The following is a 19,127-nucleotide window of genomic DNA, read 5'->3' on the forward strand; positions in this document are numbered from 1 at the left end:
GGGTGAAGGGAGGGGAGGGGTATAGCAAAAAAAAAAATGAGAACCAAGATCTCTCATGTAAATGTACAAGATCCCAATGATAAATGTAACTGTACTGAATACTTTAAAAGTACCAATAAACTCAATGAGAAAAAAATGGGCATCTGAAATGAACAGACATTTCTCAGACAAGAAGTAAAAGCAACAAATAAACATATGAAAAAATGTTCAATGTCACTGTTCATTCGAGAGATACAGATGAAAACAACACTGAAATTCCACCTCACCTGAGAAAGAATGGCTGTTATCAATAAATTATCCAATAACAAATGTTGGTGGGGTTGTGAGAAGAAAGGAAATCTTTATTGTTGGTGGAAATGCAGACTACTACAACCACTGTGGAAACCAATATGGAGATACCTCAAACAAGTAGGATTAGAAGTCCCCTTTGATCCAGATATTCCTCTGCTGGGTATCTTCCCAAAAGAAGATAGAATTATACCACACTAAAGGGCTAAAGTTGTAGGGGAAGTGGGAAGGGTAGGGGAAAGGAAATAAGGGAAAAGATAAAATATAAGAAAATGAAAACATAGGGAAGGGTGGAGCAGGTGAAGGGAGGCAGGGGTATGGGGAAAAAATGAGAACAAAGATCTGTCATGTGAAGGTACAAGATCCCAATGATGAATGTAACTGCACTGTATACCTAAAATGTACCAATAAACTCAATGAGAAAAAAAAAAGAATTATACCGCAGTGATATATGCTCACTCATGTTTACAGCGGCATAGTTTGTAATAGCTAAAACTTGGAAACAGCCCATCAACTGGAGACTGGATAAAGGAGATGTGTGTTTTTTTAATGGAGTACTACACAGCCATAAAGAACAGGAAATTAGAGACATAGCTAAGTGGATGCACATTGAAGACATACTCTTATGTGAAATTAATAGGACAAACATGTGTAAATACTGAATAGTTTCTCTGGTGTGATAACCTAAAAGTGCAAATAATGATCAAAATGTTTAATTGATATTGTGTAATAGAAAGAAAAGGTCTAAAGGTGTAGGGGGAGTGGAAACAAAAATCTTTGTAAATAGGGAAGGGTGGAAGGGGTGAGGGAGGCCAAGGGAATGGGGGGAAAATAAGAACGAAGATATGTCATGTAAAGGTACAAGATCCCAATTATAAGCGTAACTATATTTTACACCTAAAATATACCAATAAAGGAAAAAAAAGCATTTGACAAAATCTAACATGCATTCATGATTTTAAAAAAACTACAGAAAATGGGAATAGATGGTCTCTAATTCAACCTGATAAAAGCCATCTATTAAAAGCCAACAGCCAATATCCTACAAAAACTGAAATTCTTCACACTAAAATCAGGAACAAGACAAGAATGTCTACTATAGCCACTCCTGTTCAATACAGATCTGGAAACATTCACCATAGCAATTATACATGAGAAAGAAATAAAAGAAATAAAGACAGGAAACTAAGAAGTCAAATTGTCATTATTTGCAGAGAACATAACGCTCTGTATAGAAGATCCCAAGAACTGCACCAAAAGTCTTCAAGATTTAATAACCAAATTCAGGAAAGCAGCTGAATACAAGTTCAACACACAAATATCAAAAGCTTTCCTATACACAAACAACAGACTTACTGAAAAAGGAACTGGAAAAACAACTCTTTTCACAATAGCATCCACAAAATGAAATACTTAGGAATCAACCTAATGAAAGAAATAATAAAAGACCTGTACTCTGAACACTATAGGACTCTGAAAAAAGAGATTGAAGATGCTATCAGAAAATGGAATGACATCTCTTGCTCCTGGGTAGGAAGAACCAACACAGTGAAAATGGCCATGCTTCCAAAATTGCTATATATATTCAATGCCATCCCAATTGAAATTCCAATAGCATACTTTACAGATCTTGAGAAAACAATCCAAAAATTCATTTGGAACAAGAAGAGACCTTCAACAGCAAAAGCACTTTTAGGCAACAAAGACAAGGAAGGGGATATTACAATCCACAACTTGAAACTATACTGCAATGCCACTGTGATTAAAAACAAAACAAAACAAAATAAAAACAGCATGGTACTGCCAGATAAACAGACAAGAGCACCCATAGAATAGATTAGAAGTCTCAGAAACAACTCAAGACACACTCAGCTCACCTCTTCTTCAATAAAGGAGCCAAACACCTTCACTGGAGGAAAGATAGCTTCTTTAATAAATGGTGGTGGACTTATTTCACTTAGGAGTATATCCTCAATATGTATCCATTTTCCTATGAATGAATCTAATTTCTCATTCTTTATGGCTTAGTAGTATTCCATTTTATAGAAAAACCACATCTTCTTTATTCAGTTTCCAATAAACTCAATGAGGGAAAATAAATTTAAAAAATAAAAAATAAATGGTGCTGGAAAAAATTGACTTCAACTTGACAAATTAAAACTAAACTAATATCTCTCACCATGCACTACACAAAAATCAAACTAAATTAAAGATCTAAATATTAAAACAGAAACACTGAACCAACTGGAAGAGATGTTAGGTAGAACTCTTGAAGACCTTGGCTTAGGAAAAGATTTCATGAACAAAATGTCAGTTGTACATGATATCACAAACAATCAACAAGTGAGATCTCTTCTTATTAAAAAGCTTCTACATAGCAAGAGACACCGCCAGTGAGGAGACAATCCACAATGTGGGGAAAATTTTTCACCACCTGTTCCTCAGACAAAGGTCTACTATGTACAATATATAAAGAGTTTCAAAAAATCACTTCCCAAATTTAAAGACCCAATCCAAAAGCAGGCACCTGAAATGAATAGAGATTTCTTATACAAAAAAGTAGGAAATAGCAAAGAAACATTGAAAAAATATTCCACATCACTGGTCACTTGAGAGATGCAAATGACAACAATGCGAGATTCCACCCCACCCCAGAAAGAATGGCTGCTATCATGAAAACAACCAATAACAAATGCTGGCAGGGCTGTGGGGAGAAAGGAACCCTTCTCCACTATTGGTGGGAGTGTAGACTGATTGAAAACATTCTGGAAATAAGTACTGAGATGCCACAAAAAACTGTTTATTTATTTTTTATATTTTTATCTTTATTAAGTTTATCGATACATTTTAGGTATATAGCAAAGCTACATTCATCATCAGGATCTTGTACCTTTACATGATGTATCTTGGTTCTTATTTTTCCCCCATTTCCTAGTCTTCCATTCATCCCTTCCATCCGTTCCTGTTACAAAAGACATTGTTTCCATGTTTTTTCTTTTCACATATTTTTATTTTACCTTTTTACCTTTCCCCTACCCCTCCTACTTCCTCTACTCTTTTAGACCTTTTCTTCCTATTACACAATATCAATTATACATTTTGATCCTTATTTACACTTTTAGTCTTTCGCACCAGAGAAACTATTCAATATTTACATATGTGTGACATTAATTTCACTTGAGTATGGCCTCAGTGTGCACCCACTTAGCTAAAATATATCTAGTCTGTTGTTCTTTGTGGCTGAGTAGTATTCCATTTTAGTTAAAATCACATATTCTTTATCCAGTCTCCAGTTGATGGGCAATTGGGCTGTTTCCAAGTTTTAGCTATTACAAACTGTGCCGCTATAAACATAGGTGAACATATGTGGTATGATTCATCTAATACCCAGCAGAGGAATACCTGGGTCAAATGGGACTTCTAATCCTAGTTGTTTGAGGTTTCTCCATATTTATTTCCATAGTGGTTGCACCAGTCTGCACTCCCACCAACAATGAAGAAGGGTTGGAATCTCCCCACAATGCTACCAGCATTTGTTATTGGTTGATTTCTTCATAGCATCCATTTTTTCTGGGGTGAGGTGGAATCTCAGTGTTGTTTTCACCTGCATCTCTCAAATGACCAGTGATGTTGAACATTTTTTCATATGTTTATTTGCTGCTTTTACTTCATGTCTGAGAAATGTCTGTTCATTTCAGATACCTATTCTTTAATTGGATCTTTATTTTGGGGTGTCTGGTTTTTTTTTTCTAGTTCTTAATATATTCTAGATAGTAGACTTTTGTCTAAGAAACAGCAGGCAAAACTTTTTCCAACATTGTGGGTTGTCTCTTAGCTCTGCTTGTGATTTCTCTGGCAGTACAGAAGCTTTTTAGAGATGAGATCCCAGTTGTTGATTCTTTGTGCTAGTTCCTGTGCTACTGAGGATTTGTTCATAAAGTCTTTTCCTATATGAAAGTCTTCAAGAATTTTATGTAACTTATCTTCCAGCAAGTTTACTGTTTCTCAGGCTGGGGATTTAGCTCAGTGGTTCTGCCGCCTTCCTTGCAAGCACAAGGGCCCTAGTTTGATCCCCGGTACCAAAAAAAATTTTTTTTACTGTTTCTGTTTTAATATTTATATCTTTAATTCACTTAGATTTTAGTTTAGTGCATGGCAAAAGATAAGAGTCTAGTTTTAATCTTTGGCAGGTTGAAATCCAGTTTTTCCAACACCATTTATTAAAGGGGCTATCTTTCCTCCAGTGAGGCTCATTGGCTCCTTTATCAAAGATGAGGTAGCTGAGTATGTCTGCAGTTGTTTCTGCACCTTCTAATCTGTTCCACTGATCCTTGGGTCTGTTTCTTTGCAGTGTCATGCTGTTTTTAACATGGTGGCTTTGTAGTATAGTTTCAAGTTGGAGATTGTGATAACCTCTGCCTTGTCTCTGTTGCCTAGAATGGCTTTTGCTATTGTAGGTCTCTCCTGATTCCAAATGAATTTTTGGATTATTTTCTCTGGTTCCTTGAAATATACTGTTGAGATCTCAATAGGGATTGTGTTGAATCTGTATAGCAGTTTGGGGGATTATGGCCATTTTCAATATATTGATTCTTTCTACCCAAGAACAAGGGATGTCTTTCCATTTTCTGATACCCTCTTCAATCTCTTTGTGCAGTGTTGTAGTTCTCAATGTAGAAGTCTGTTGTTTCCTTTGTTAGACTGATTCCTAGATATCTCTTTTTTTTGTTTGGATGCTATTGTGAAAAGGATTGTTTCCCCAATTTAACTCTCAGTGAGTCTGTTATTTGTGTACAAGAAAGCTATTAATTTTTGAGTGTTAACCTTGTACCCACCTACTTTACTGAATCTGTCAATTAAGTCTAGAAGTCTTTTGGTGGAGTTTTTTGCTGTCTTTTATGCAGAGTATCATCTCATCAGCAAGTAATGATGATTTAATGTCTTCTTTTCTATATTGTTTTGGTTTCTTTCTCCTGACTAATTGCTGTGGCTAATGGTTCCAAAACTATACTGAACAGAACTGGTGACAGTGGATATCCTTGTCTTGTTCCTGACTTTATCATGAAGGTTTTCAGTTTTTGACCATTTAGTATGATATTGGCTGTTGATTTTTCATTGATAGTTAAGATGGCCATCTATTCCAATTTTCTGCAGGGTTCTTATCATGAATGGGTGTTGAATTTTGTTGAATGCTTTTTCTGCATCAATTGAGATGTTCATATGATTTTTTGTCCTTGACTCTGTTAATATATTGTATCACATTTATTGATTTATGTATGTTGAACCATCCCTGCATCCCTGGGATAAATCCGAATTGGTCAGGGTGTATGGTCTTCTTGATGCCATCTGTATTCTGTTTGCCAATATCTTATTAAGGATTTTTGCATCTATGTTCATTAGGGAGATTAGCCTATAGTTCTCTTTTTTGGTTGGGTCTTTCTCTGCTTTTGGGATCAGGGTGATGCTTGCTTTCAGGAATGCATTTGGAAGTATTGCTTCTCTTTCAATTTCACTGAAGAGTTTAAACATCATTCTTCTCTAAATGTCTTGTAGAATTCAGCAGTAAAGCCATCAGGACCTGGGCTTTTTTTCATTGGCAAGTTTTTTAATTATGTTTTCAATTTAATTGATTGATATTGGGTTGTTTAGAATTTTTAGGTCTTCTTTATTCAACTTTGATAATTCTTAAATATCTAGGAATCTGTCTATTTATTTTGTGTTTTCCATCTTATTGGCATATACATTCTCGAAGTAGGTATTGATGATAGTCTGTATTTCTGCTGGGTCCATTTTCATTTCACCCTTTTCATTCCTAATTGCATGGATCTGGATATTTTCTTTCCTTTTTAGAGAAGGTTGACTAAGGGTTTATCAATTTTATTTATTCTTTTGAAAAACTAACTCTTCAATTCATTGATTTTTTTTTGTATCACTCTCTTACTCTCTGTTGCATTGATTTCTGCTTTGATCTTTATAATTTCTTCCCTTGTTTGAGTTCAGAGTTTGTCTTGCTCTTCTTTTTCTAGGAGCTTAAGGTTCACCATTAGGTTTTTTATTTGAGCTTGCTCTGTTTTCCTAGTGTGGGCATTCACTGTTATGAATTTCCCACATAAAACAGCTTTCATTGTATTGCATAGATTCCTTTATGTTGTACTGGAATTATCGTTAAATTATAAAAACTGTGTAATTTCTTTTTTAATTTCTGCTGTGACCCATTGGTTGTTCAGAAGAACGTCATTCAATTTTCATGTGTTTGTGAAGTTCTAATGGTTTCTTATGTTATTGATCTCCAGTTTAATTGCACTATGGTCTGATAATATACATGGGCTAATTTCAATTCCTTTTCATTTACTTAAATACATTCTATGTGCTAGTATGTGTTCTGTTTTGGAAAATGGCCCGTGTGCAGCTGAAAAATGCATATTCTGATTTTGTGGGGTGGAACACTCTGTAGACATCTGTTAAGTCCATTTGTTCAAAAGCTTGGTTCAGTTCTAGCATTTTCTTGTTAATTCTTAGTATAAATGATCTATTTGTGACAATGGGGTATTGAGAACTCCCACTACATTTGTATTAGTGCTTATTTTATGTTTAATTTCCCTTAGTATTTGTTTTGCATGGTTATGGGCATTTGTGCTTGGTGCATATATATTTGTGATTGTTATCTTTTCCTCTTGTATTGTTCCTTTTACAAGGACATAGTGACCTTTGTGTCTCTCTTAATTAGTTTTTGTTTGAAATTTACTTTATCTGTAAGTAGCTACCCATGCTTTGCTCCAGGTTCCTGTCACATGGAGAACTGTTTTCCAACCTTTTATTTTCAGTCTATAAGTTTCTTTTTCAAGTAGGTGTGATTCTTGTATAGAGCATATTGTCAGATTTTGCTTCTCAATCAATTCTGCAAGTCTATTTCTTTTGATTGGAGAATTGAGGCCATTGGCATTGATGGTTATAACCGATATGTATTGACTTATCATTGTCATGTTATTTTCCTGTTATTGATTCTTTTTTATTTTTCTCCCTTTTCCTTTAAATTCTTGCCTATTGGATTTCATCTGTTAGACCTCATAGGGTTGTGACCTTCATGGTCTTTTTCTAGGATTTTTTATTTGGAGTGCTGTTTTGGTACTCATGAAGTTTCTCAGGTGATTTTTGACATGAAAGTATCTTATTTTTTTCATCAATTTTAAAAGATAGATTTGCAGGACATATAACTAAGGTTGGAGTTTGTAGTTTGTTTTCTTTTAGGGCTTGAAATACCTCACTCCAGGCTCTCCTTGACTTGAGGGTTTGTGCTGAAAAATCTGTTGTGATTCTGATGGGCTTTCCTTTGCATGTAATTTGTTTCTTTTCTCTAACTGTTTGTAGAATCTTCTACTTCAGTTGAGTTTCCAAGATCTTGACTATTATATGTCTCAGTGTTATTTGTCTTTTATCATGACTAGGTGAAGTTCTATATGCCTGGCTTATCTGTATATCAAGTTCTTTTCCCCTGTTTGGAAAGTTTTCAGGCATTACTTCTCTGAACAGATTTTTTTATGTTGTTTGTGCTTTTCCCTGCTTTTTCATGGACTCCTATCAATCTTATATTATTCTTTGTGCCATCTAGGAGCTGTTGGATTGATTTTTCATGGTCCCTGATTTTTTTTTTTTTTTTGTAGCAGGTATTGAATTCATGTCCTTGTACTTGTGAGGAAGCAGAACCACTGAGCTAAACCCCTGGCCCTCATTTACTATTTTTAAGAGATCCCTCCATCCTGTCCTCTATATCTGATGTTCTGTCTTCATACTAATTTAGTCTGTTATGTATACTTTCGGTAGAGTTTTTCATCTCCTGAATATCAGTTTGAATCTGTTTCATAGATTCCATTACTTTCTTGTGTTGGGCATTTATGGTGTCCATTTCTTTCTTCTGTTGGGCATTCATGGTTTCCATTTATTTCCTATGCTGAGCATTCATGGCTTCCATCATGGTCCTGAAGTCATCTATTTTTTTTTTTCTGTTTCTGTTCTAGAGTCTGTAATCATGTCTTTTATTCTGTTCATCATCTCCTCAGTTATCTGGGAAATTATTTCTCTTTTGCATATTTCTAGAGCCTCATTCACTTGTTTTTTTACTTCCTGTGCTATCACTTCAGGTTGTCCAGGAGGTAGATTTTCAGATTTTTCCATCTCATGTCCCCCCAAATTTGCCTTTGGTGAGCTAGAAGACTTTGTCTTGTTAAAAATGTATTTTCATTTCTATTATTGTTTTTGGTATAGTCCTTGGGTTAATTCCTGGGTTTATAATTTGATATTACTTACTGTAAGTATCTTTGTTACTTTTATTTAGAACCCTTAAGGAATGATTGTTTCTCAGAGATGACTTCCAGATATAGGTAGTCTTTAGGATTTGAGACTTTGATGACTCTGTAGTAGTCTCATTTTCATCATACCAGGAAAGATAACTGATTAGAGCAATCACAACACTAGCCTAAGTGATACAATCAGCAGCAATGATAGAATCAAGCACAGTTTAGAAAATGACAATTTGTGGTAGTTATTAATCCATCAGCTTTAACCATTTGAAATAAAACAAAATCGAAGACTAGCCCAAAAGATGTTTATAATGAATAAACTGATCAATATACTAACTTACCCTTCAGGATGGGAACTTAGAAGGAGTAAAGCCCTCTTACTATGCTTTACTTCTGCTCTAGCTGAGGGCAGTAGCCTTTAAGATCACCCTGTGCCTCTGCAGTATAGAAGAGGAATAGGTATAGCCAGGAATTCAGAGGTGGGGGAGAGGGATGTCGGGTTGCTAGAAGCACCCTCTGTGGTCTTCAGTGGTCTGCTGGTGGTGGGGAGACCTGGCTGGGGGAAGGGCCCATATCAATGGCTTCACATAGCTCCAGTCCTCACAGGTTCCACTGATGGCAGTAAGGCCTGAGTGGAAGAACTAGGATTAGAGGTGCCATGTGACAAGGCTATTCCCTTGCTGGGTATCTTCCCAAAAGAATTAAAATAATCATACTTCAGCAATATATGTGCACCCATGTTCATAGCAGCACAGTTGTTAATAGTTAAAATTTGGAAACATCCCAATTGCCCATCAACTGGAGCCTAGATAAAGAAAATGTGGGTTGTTGTTTTTTTTTTATAAAATGAAGTAGTACTCAGCCATAAAGAAAGAGAAATCAGAGACATTTGTAGTTAAATGGATGCACATTGAGGCAATACTCTTAAGTGAAATAAATAGGACACACATGTAAATACTAAATAGTTTCTCTCATGTGAGAAACAAAGTGTAAAGATCAAATATATATAATAGATAATGTGATATAGGAAGAAAAGGTGAAAAGGGGAAGGGGAAGTGAGAGGGGTAAGAGAAAAGAAAGAAGGGAATGGAATTAACATGAGAAAATGAAAAAATGGAAACAAAGTCTTTTTGGGGGGGTACTAGGAATTAAATTCAGAAACTTGCACTTGTGAGGCAAGCAGAGGAACCACTGAGCTAAATCCCCAGCCCAACAAAGTCTTTTAAGTAGAGAAGGTTAGAGGAGTTGATGGGAGAGCAGGGGAATAGGGAAAAAATAAGAATAAAAAAATATTATGTGAAGGTACAAATCTCCAGTGATGAATATCACTCTACTGTATATCTAAAATATAGCAATAAAATTAATTTTTAAAAAACAACACACATGTCATGTGTTTGTCACTACTATTGCCTATATTGTCTTGCAATATTATGAAACAAATCTCAGGAGACAAACCTGGACTTTTAATACATTCTTGCTTCTACAGTATAACTAGGAGTACATTTTTATCACCTCGTTATTTTACTACTGGGGATTCAGTACTTCACTCTTACCTATATCCAAAACGCTGTTTTTTGTTTTTTGTTTTTTGGTTTTTGGTTTTTGGTTTTTTGGTTTTGTTTTTTTTTCAGACAGATTTACCTGAAGTCTCTAAAGGACCAGGCTGAGTTTAAACTTTTGATCCTCCTGACTCAGCATCCCAGAGTGATGGGAGTGTACCACCACACCCCTTGCCCACAGTATCCTTTACTTTCTGATTGTTTTAACATGATGTGGGTCATATTTGTGAAACTCTTATGAGTTTGTGACTTTGCATCCCTGTGACAAAATAGCTGAGAAAAAACAACTTAAAAGAGGAAGGATATATTTTGGCTCACTGCTTCATTCTTTCTGGGTCTATGGTGGGGAGCACATGGTAAAATAAAGCTGCTCAGCTCATGGATGACAGGAAGCATAGAAAAGGAGACAGAGAGACATACAGAAAGACAGACAGGGACAGAGAGTCAAACAGATTCCAGAGGCAAGACATAATCTTCAAGGGCATACCTTCAAGGATATACTTCTTCCAACTAGACCCCACCTCTAAAGTTTTCACTACCTCCCATAATTCATTAAATTATGAATTATCCATCAATGAATAAATCCACTGATGAGGTGAGAGCCCTCATGATCCAATAACCTTCCAAAGCCCAAAACTCTGAACACCTTTACACTGGGGATCAGTCCTTCAATACATGAGCTTTTACGGGGACATTTCAGAGCCAAGCCATAACACTTCACTTTCATCCTTGCATTTTGAAGGAGCTGCTCTTTGGCCAGGGCCACCAACCCCCTTTCTAAGCTGGAAGTCCTCTTGGTTCTGTCATAGTACTGTGTACCTGCACCTCATCTACTCAGGAGCACATGCTGTAGCATACGTAGTATGGACCTAGTGAGGATCAGTGAACACTGGTCAAAGGGATGCTGAGTAGATTCAACATGCAGTGCTCTTCCTTAATGGGGAAAGCAAAGAAACAAAAAGAAACACTCAAATAACATTGGGAAGACAGTGAGTAGGACATTTTTTCCTAAAACAAAGACTTTCCACTGGAGATTATAGAGATAGGCTGAAGAGGTTGTTGAATCAGACTTGCAGAGTCTTTGAATGCCAGCAATGGAATTTGGATGTCATTCAGTTTGAGGAGAGAAAGATATACAAAAAATTTGTGTTTTAAGCTGCATGGAGCTAATAAAATTAATCTGCATTTTCATGTTGTATTGGTATTTATCCTAAGAGATCACAGAATTAATGTCAAATGAATCTCCAGACTTAAGTGCTCTAAATCTTCACAGTGGAGTTGAGGTCATTTAGACATTGTGAAAAATAAATTCTTAGATCAAAATCAAATTTTAATTAAAAGATTAGTAAAAGTTGCTTCACTGATCTGAATGCTTTACAATTGATCTGTTTTCTCATTTGAATAATCTTTTAAAATGTCAGGACTTTCTAAAATTGAAAAGAGAAAAGCAGTTTCAGATGACCTTTCAGAAATAAAGTATGGGATTGACTATAATACCTTATCACTGCTACCATAGAAACCAATAGCAATTCTCATTGTAATATGAACCCTTCTATAAATTAACAATTCCTTCTGAAATTTGTCCTTGTTAAATGAAATCATTGGCAACAAAATATAACTTTAAGTGTCTGCCTGCCTCTGGAATACAAAACATCACATTTTAAAATATCCTGTAAATATGCATGTCATTAAAGCATTTATTAAAGCCTTAGTTTCAGGTATATAAATACCTGGTGTTTCTGCTTGAAAAGTCCTGACAGTTGGAACAGGAATTCATGAACTAATAAGTTATTCTTAGAAAAGTCATCCAGTGAAAAGTATATTAAATGGGCTCATGTCTCAACTCTGAATAAAGAGGGCGCCACTTGCCAATTCGTTCTGTTTCCAAATTTCCTTTGTTTCTCTAAGCTACTATTTTGCAAAGAGGAAAGTAGTTACTGATGTCAGAGCTTAAGTTCTGTAGCCTACATCTGAGACCTGAGACTCAAAGCAGCCAGTGGCTAAATAGAAGACAGGAGGCTCTTTATTATTTAAAGAGCTTGAGTCTTGAGTGATGACAGAGAATTTATACATATCCAAAGCATCATTCAGAGCATTGGTCTTACTCTTTCCTTTGGCTTCTAAGACAAAAGTACAAGGTCAAATTCACAACTGCACCCATCTCTTCGAGATGTAAGTAAAATATGCATTGCACTTTTGAATTAGTTATCTGGAATAAAATGTAAATAACACTAGTTCAGTAGTGAATTCTATATTTAAGAGACATTTCACTATACCCTTACTAGAGTATTATATTCTTTCTCAGTTTTCCTTTGCTACTGTAACCTAATTCACCATATTAACTTTCATTACATCAGTCTAAATGTTCTGAAAATGCTAAAACAAATATTGATCATAACATAACCTTAAATCAAAAACAGAATTTATGCTGCACTGTAAAACAGCTTTCCCAAAATGGAGGAGTGGGTGGTGAGGTCACACTGAGCCTCAAGTTTATTTTTCAGGATTAAAATTGATAGCTTGTATATCACTGTGTATATGTGTATATGTGTGTACGTATTCTGTAGTATCAGCCCTTTCCACTTGGTGGTATACAAGAAAAATGACAATTTTTGTGTAGCAGCTAAGCTAAAAGAATGAGTTTGCTGATACCTGGAAACCAATCTTGGCTTTAGGTGGGTATCCTGAGGCCTAATGAAGTCAGTATTTTAGCACTTCTGTAACACCTTCATGACCCAAAAGCAAAAGCCGGAAAGCTCTGTTAGGGAATAATTGTGGTATAACAAAATTTAAAGTACAGCTAGGTGCCAAATAAGCATGTGTTTTACTAATAGTTTTACTGTAAAGAACCATAACAATTAAAATGGTGCTGTGTGATATTTGAGGAATCAATTTAAGTCAAAATAAGACTAACAGAAGCTATTTAAAAGACTATGTAGTAATTAGTTAGTATGATTAGTGTCACTATTTCCTGACACTAAAAGCTTTTAGAAAATATGAATTCAGGAATAACCTGCAGTTGCACAATGAGGGCAGGAAATGTAAATTACTTACTTATATACTCCTGGCAGTGCTATTATTGAATCCATTCTGTATTATTAAGTTGCTTCAGGGCTGAAGTGAATCAGGATTCTGCAAGCTGAAGTGATATACTAGACCCAGGTCAACTGTTGACAGGACTCTGTGTACTTCATTAACTCACTTGGTGTTTCTCACTTGACATCTTAGAAAAGAATAAGCTGTCCCCCTGCTTTGTACATAGCAACAGAATAAAGAGAAACAAGAAGATAGTGACCAACTCTGTGCTGAAAGAATAAGAAAGCTCAGCAGGGATAGGCTGGCTTGTCTCCCACAACCTCCAACTCCCGGTTAGAAGATACCTGTATAATTCCAGCTTGCAGACATAAGTCTCGATCCACCTTAAACACATCACAACTTGGTTCAGTGCTACACAGCAGAGATGTCTGAATCTAATTGCACAAGATCTGTTGGAATGGCAACCCACTGGCTTGCTTCATGGACATCTCTCACTGACATTACATCTACCCCCCAATATGTGACTACAACTTTGTACTTTATAATTGTCTTCAAGTGAAGAAAGTAGAAGCTACATTTAATAACCTAACAAAATCCATAAGCCACAATCACTTGACTCTTCTGTCTTATTCCTTTCAGATTTCTTCAGCATAATTGCATCAGACACATATCCAAGAAAGCATTTTTTGGATTATACAATCTGCAAATATTGTGAGTAACTTCTCTGTGATTAAATTATGGATATAGATTTAAGCAATGTCTACAAGTTTCTTTTTTAAAAACTTTTACTTGGTTATAGATAAATGAGAGGAGTGGAGTATCTCAAAATACTTATATTATTATGCTGAAAGAGTTAATTATTTTAAAATTCCAACTTCTACCAGAAGCCATATGAAGGCTCTCCTTCACATCATCTTCTGTGTCTTGGGCAACTTCCACAATATTTTAGCATTTTTCTAACTTTTATAACTCACTATATACTTTTAAATATATTAGATTACTAAAAAATGTGACCAAAAAAAGACAAAAGCAAATTTGCCTAACACAGTTAGTTATTATGCCCTTGTTGTGTTATCCCAGAATAATGCTTTTGGTCACTTTCCTTGCCCTGACCCTGGTTTTGCTCACACTGAACATGTGGTCATTGGTGACTCCTCATCAGCTCTTGATGTCTCCTCCACTGCACAACCAGCAGAATATTCTTAGAAGCAGATGTCCATACTTCCATGATCATCATCAGTGGTCTATAGTCTGATTACATGTGACTAAATGGAATATTGAGTTTGCCTAATTAACTCACTCATGCTATTTGTAGATATCTCAACCACAACAGCATTACAACTCTCAAACCTGGAGTATTCAAAGACTTACATCAGCTAACTTGGCTGTAAGTATGCTAGTATTCATTTCCCCCATAAATAATCATAGTCAATGCTCACTCAGATGACTTTTACTTTGGGATGTACCTTGTTTATTATATTTATGTTTCCAATTTTCACATAATCTGAAGCACTGTACCCAAGCAACTCAAGACAGTGGCATGTCAAATGGTGGTTATGTGAAAAAGGGAGCTGGCCATGCTTTTCAGGGGGCTTTCGGCACCCAGTATTAGGGGTACAAAGCAACTGACTCAGTGTTTGGCAAGATCAGAATGCCTCAACTTCAATAGCGTTATAGATATTTTGACTCAAAATATAATCCTTTGTTCAGAGGAGCCTAGAAGAACAGTATGCCCTCTGCATTTCTGGGTGTTTAGAACCATCTGTGAACTCTACTCATTAGAAGCCAGTAGTAGTACCCCTTTTTTTTTTTTTTTTTTTTTTTTTTTTCTCAGTGTTTGGCAAGATCAGAATGCCTCAACTTCAATAGCGTTATAGATATTTTGACTCAAAATATAATCCTTTGTTCAGAGGAGCCTAGAAGAACAGTATGCCCTCTGCATTTCTGGGTGTTTAGAACCATCTGTGAACTCTACTCATTAGAAGCCAGTAGTAGTACCCCTTTTTTTTTTTTTTTTTTTTTTTTTTTTCACCGGGGTTTGAACTTGGGTCCTTAAGCATGCAAGGCAGGCCACCGAACTGCTTTCTTAAAGAGTTATAATAAACAAAACAATGTCTCTGGGCATTGCCATTTGTTCAGTGGGAGGAAAAATTGCCCTTTGTTGGAAACCACTTACCTAAAAAGTAATTCAGTTAGGGATTTTTTCTGATTCCCAGAGCATGCAAAAAAAAAAAAAAATCTGAAAATATGGTAACTTGTGGCATTTCACCATTTTCCAGGTTGGGTGAGCCACCAGCTCCATCTCCAGGAGTCTCACATTGTCCAACTGTGCTTCCATAAGATAAATAAAGGGTAGTATAAGGCTGCTCAGTTTGCTCCTTGTCTGCCAGTTAGCCTGGACTAACTTAGTGGAAAAAGCTAGGGCTCTGGCTTCAGACAGATCCTGTGTGTGCCTGACCCATCTGTAATCTCCCAGACATGTTCTTAATCTCCCTATTTTTCTTTTTTCTTATCTGTAACCTACAATCATAATTTCTTATAAGAGGGATGGTGTGAGAATTAAATCACATAGCACAAAATGGCACACTCAAAGCTCCTGGCACACAGTAGGTATTCTGTATGACCCCCTTCTCCCAATCCTACCTGGTAGACCTCTGAGAGTAATAGGGAATAGAATCTGGCTTCAAAGGCAACAAAGGATGCCTGTTTTCCTATAGTCTAATTTCATCTACAAAAAGATCTTAATCGTTTAAAATGGTGATTTGAATATACAAATATGTTTATTCCTTTACTTCCAAAGCTCTTTATGAATGGTTTCACATCCATTCATTCATTTGTATAAATCTCATTGAATATATCATTTAAACATCTTGAGGCCAAAGAACCTTTTATTATTTCCTAAGAGTTTCATTTGTACTCATTCTTCAGTCTAACAAACAGTAGGTCAAAGCATGTATGGAGCCCATATTCAGCCACTAAGTGCAGCTTAAACTAGACCCAAGTATCCCAAAATGAAAGATACACATAGATCTTTAAATCTAGCAGGAGGTGATCAGGAAGAGGAAGTAAACAATCTTAATTCTCTTCTTCTTCTTCCTCCTCCTCCTCTTCCTCCTCCCTCTTTCCTTCCTTCTTCACCACCACCACCCATCAGTCAGAAACTGCCTTGATGCAAGATGCAGAAATTTGGAGGAAAGCAATGATCTGACACAGGGTAAAGGAGAAGCTTTCAGGGAAGAGACACCTGGTCAAATAAGGAAAGACATGAAAGACATGGCAAGGAGTTAGAAGAGATGGGATAGGCTTGAGCCTTTCATTTTTTTTTTTCCCCTGGTGTTGTTTCAAAAATATCTTTAACACTGGAAATGTTTCTTATATGTTTTGTCAGAATTCTAGATGACAATCCAATAACCAGGATTTCACGGCAGTTGTTTACTGGATTAAATTCTTTGTTTTTCCTGTAAGTATTCATCTACCTTTTAATACATCTGTATATGAATTACAATGACATTTAACACTAGCATACAGGAAAAGCTTCAAAAATATATCAAACCTACTAAAATCTTTATTAGTCAAAACCTTTCCTGTATTTCCAGCAACAGTTACTATTGCCACTTCCTGCCTATAGCTCAAAGGGAACAGCTAGGCAGATTATAATATATATTTTAAGCCTAGAAGTTAATTTTTTTAACTCCTTTAATTTACTAAAGTCCTAAGACACATTTTCATTTGCAGTGGTTAACCAAAATTCATTTTTTTATTCTATTCAATTTTATATCTTAAGTACATTTAAATCTATTAGAAGCTCTCAGGAGTCAGTTCCAACTCCATTTTTAACAGAGGAAACTGCTTTTGCCTAGCAATAGTCACTGAAAATTCCAAAATCTTTGTTCTGCCAACAGAGCTGTTCTCATAATTACATTTTCACTGTTTATTAATATACTAGAGTGATTTATCGGCAGGAGATTATTATGTTCCTTTACAGTTGATTATAAAGCATCATTATTTTTCCATTTGTCAAAAGGGACCACAATATCGTAAATTAATCGTGCAGCTTAGCATGCTCATGAGTTGTTTTCTTTTCCCAAATTCCCCCTTCTGTCACTTCTTAGATTTAATGTGGTTTCCAATATGGCCCTTTAATGTTATAAATGATTAATGTTTCCCATAAGAAGAACTTTGGATGTATGGCACTAGAAATAACTGTAAACTTGAAGTACACAAGAAAAATTATTATGAACTTCAAAATTATTATGTGATATATACTTTTGTTTTATCTCATAAAGTTAAACTGTCTAGTGTTTATTCCTGGAATGTATATCATATTATTCATTTATAGTGTCTTTGACAATATCTGCTCCCTAGTTCTTGCTTTGCCCATATTTAAATAATATTTTGAAGGTGTAGTTATGTATCTATATATACTTCATCCTACTGCATTAATTTTAATGTGAAAGCTTCCAAAATTTTAATATAGTAAAAATATTATTCTTAAAATGGAATATTATTTTGTTTCTAATTAATATTTTATTTTGTAAAGGTCTATGGTTAATAACTACCTAGAGGCCCTCCCCCAGCAGATGTGTGCCCAAATGCCTCAACTTAACTGGATGTGAGTATTCATTTAGGATCTAAATTGCTTTTTGAACAGATTAAGGAAACTGGCCATGAAGTTCATTCACAATTACCTTGAAAGTCCATCGCTGATTTCTTTTCAAAACCAAGGCCTACTCATGTTAATTCCCAGTGTAAAAGTCCTTTGAGGGGTCCCAAAGGAGAGACGGTAATGTTCCACTTTCCCCCTGAGTACCCAAGATTTCTCGATCTCTTTTCCTGCCCATCCCCTTCATGTCTCTTCTCCCATATGTACCAAAATACTCTCCTACAATCAATCCCCTCAGCACATACTGATCCTTGAACTTGAAAAGTCTTGCTCCCTTATTTGCTGAACTAACTCCAACATTTCCTTCCCAAGTCAACTAAAATGTACCTCCAGGAAGCTGGGCCTGACGCCAACCAGCTTCAGTGGCTGCCTTTGTACTTCAAATGTGCCTCCTACAAAACTCTACTGTGCCATAATTTTCTATACCTCCCACTTATCTCAGGATACCTGTCACTGGTTTATTTATTTGTTTGTCCCCTACTTATGTCATCTACAAGTTCTTTGATTACAGACCAATAATATGATTTCGATACACCAGCATTCAGGCAATGACTAACACATGGTAAGGACTTAATAAATTTTGATGGATGAATATGCTAGAGTTTCACTTCTTGTTAGCTTTTAACAACTACTTGTTTAAAACATTCAAGTAGTATCACAGCTTTATCACCACTACCCACCCTCCTCTGCCACACGCACGGTATGACCAAAATATACAGTGAATATTTAAATTTTTAAATGTATTATAGTAAAAGACATTGCTTTTAATTCCCCTCAAAAAACTCCCTCTCACTTTACATACATGTATCCCGTCATTTGCCATCCTCTGAAGCACTTCTGGAAGCTCTCTTTTGTGAGTGTCTACAAGCTATGATTAAAAAAAATGTTTGGGTGTTGTTGCTGAGTGCTATCCAACAGAAGAGCAGGCTCATAAAAACATTGTTATTTCACCTTGTCCACCAGATCTGGTACTGTATAACTTCTAGCTCTTTCCCAAGGCCAAATAATCATAAAAGGTAAATGTTTTAAATCTATTCAGAATATCAAGGTGGCCACAAATTGCAACTAAAGACACAAAAGTCTTCTAGAACTGTTTCAGAAACTGGCAAGAATAATGGGATAAACCTGTTTGAAGTGAGGGAGAATATTTTAACAGGAATTAATGGTAATGCATCATTAACTACAATAAATTTTTTATTTAAAAATTCACTGCTTTTTTTTTTTTTTTTTTTTTTTTTGTTTTTTTTTTTTTTTTTGGTACCGGGGATCAAACTCAGGACCGTG

At 35.6% G+C, this 19,127-nt stretch overlaps 1 protein-coding gene across 1 annotated transcript in view; it reads left to right on the plus strand.

Annotated features, from left to right (window-relative positions):
- The window catches only part of Rxfp2 (relaxin family peptide receptor 2), a gene marked incomplete at its 5' end in the record, with an annotated part of 75,162 nt that overhangs the window by 32,999 nt on the left and 23,036 nt on the right, over positions 1-19,127 (plus strand). Inside the window, 4 exons of the mRNA XM_010623961.2 lie at positions 13,820-13,891; positions 14,496-14,567; positions 16,569-16,640; positions 17,721-17,792. Of these exons, the coding sequence (XP_010622263.2) occupies positions 13,820-13,891; positions 14,496-14,567; positions 16,569-16,640; positions 17,721-17,792 (288 nt within the window). The remainder of the gene's footprint in view (positions 1-13,819; positions 13,892-14,495; positions 14,568-16,568; positions 16,641-17,720; positions 17,793-19,127) is intronic.

Source organism: Fukomys damarensis, unplaced genomic scaffold, assembly GCF_012274545.1.
Source record: "Fukomys damarensis isolate Sample0158 unplaced genomic scaffold, DMR_v1.0_HiC HiC_scaffold_38, whole genome shotgun sequence".
Classification (NCBI taxonomy): domain Eukaryota; kingdom Metazoa; phylum Chordata; class Mammalia; order Rodentia; family Bathyergidae; genus Fukomys; species Fukomys damarensis.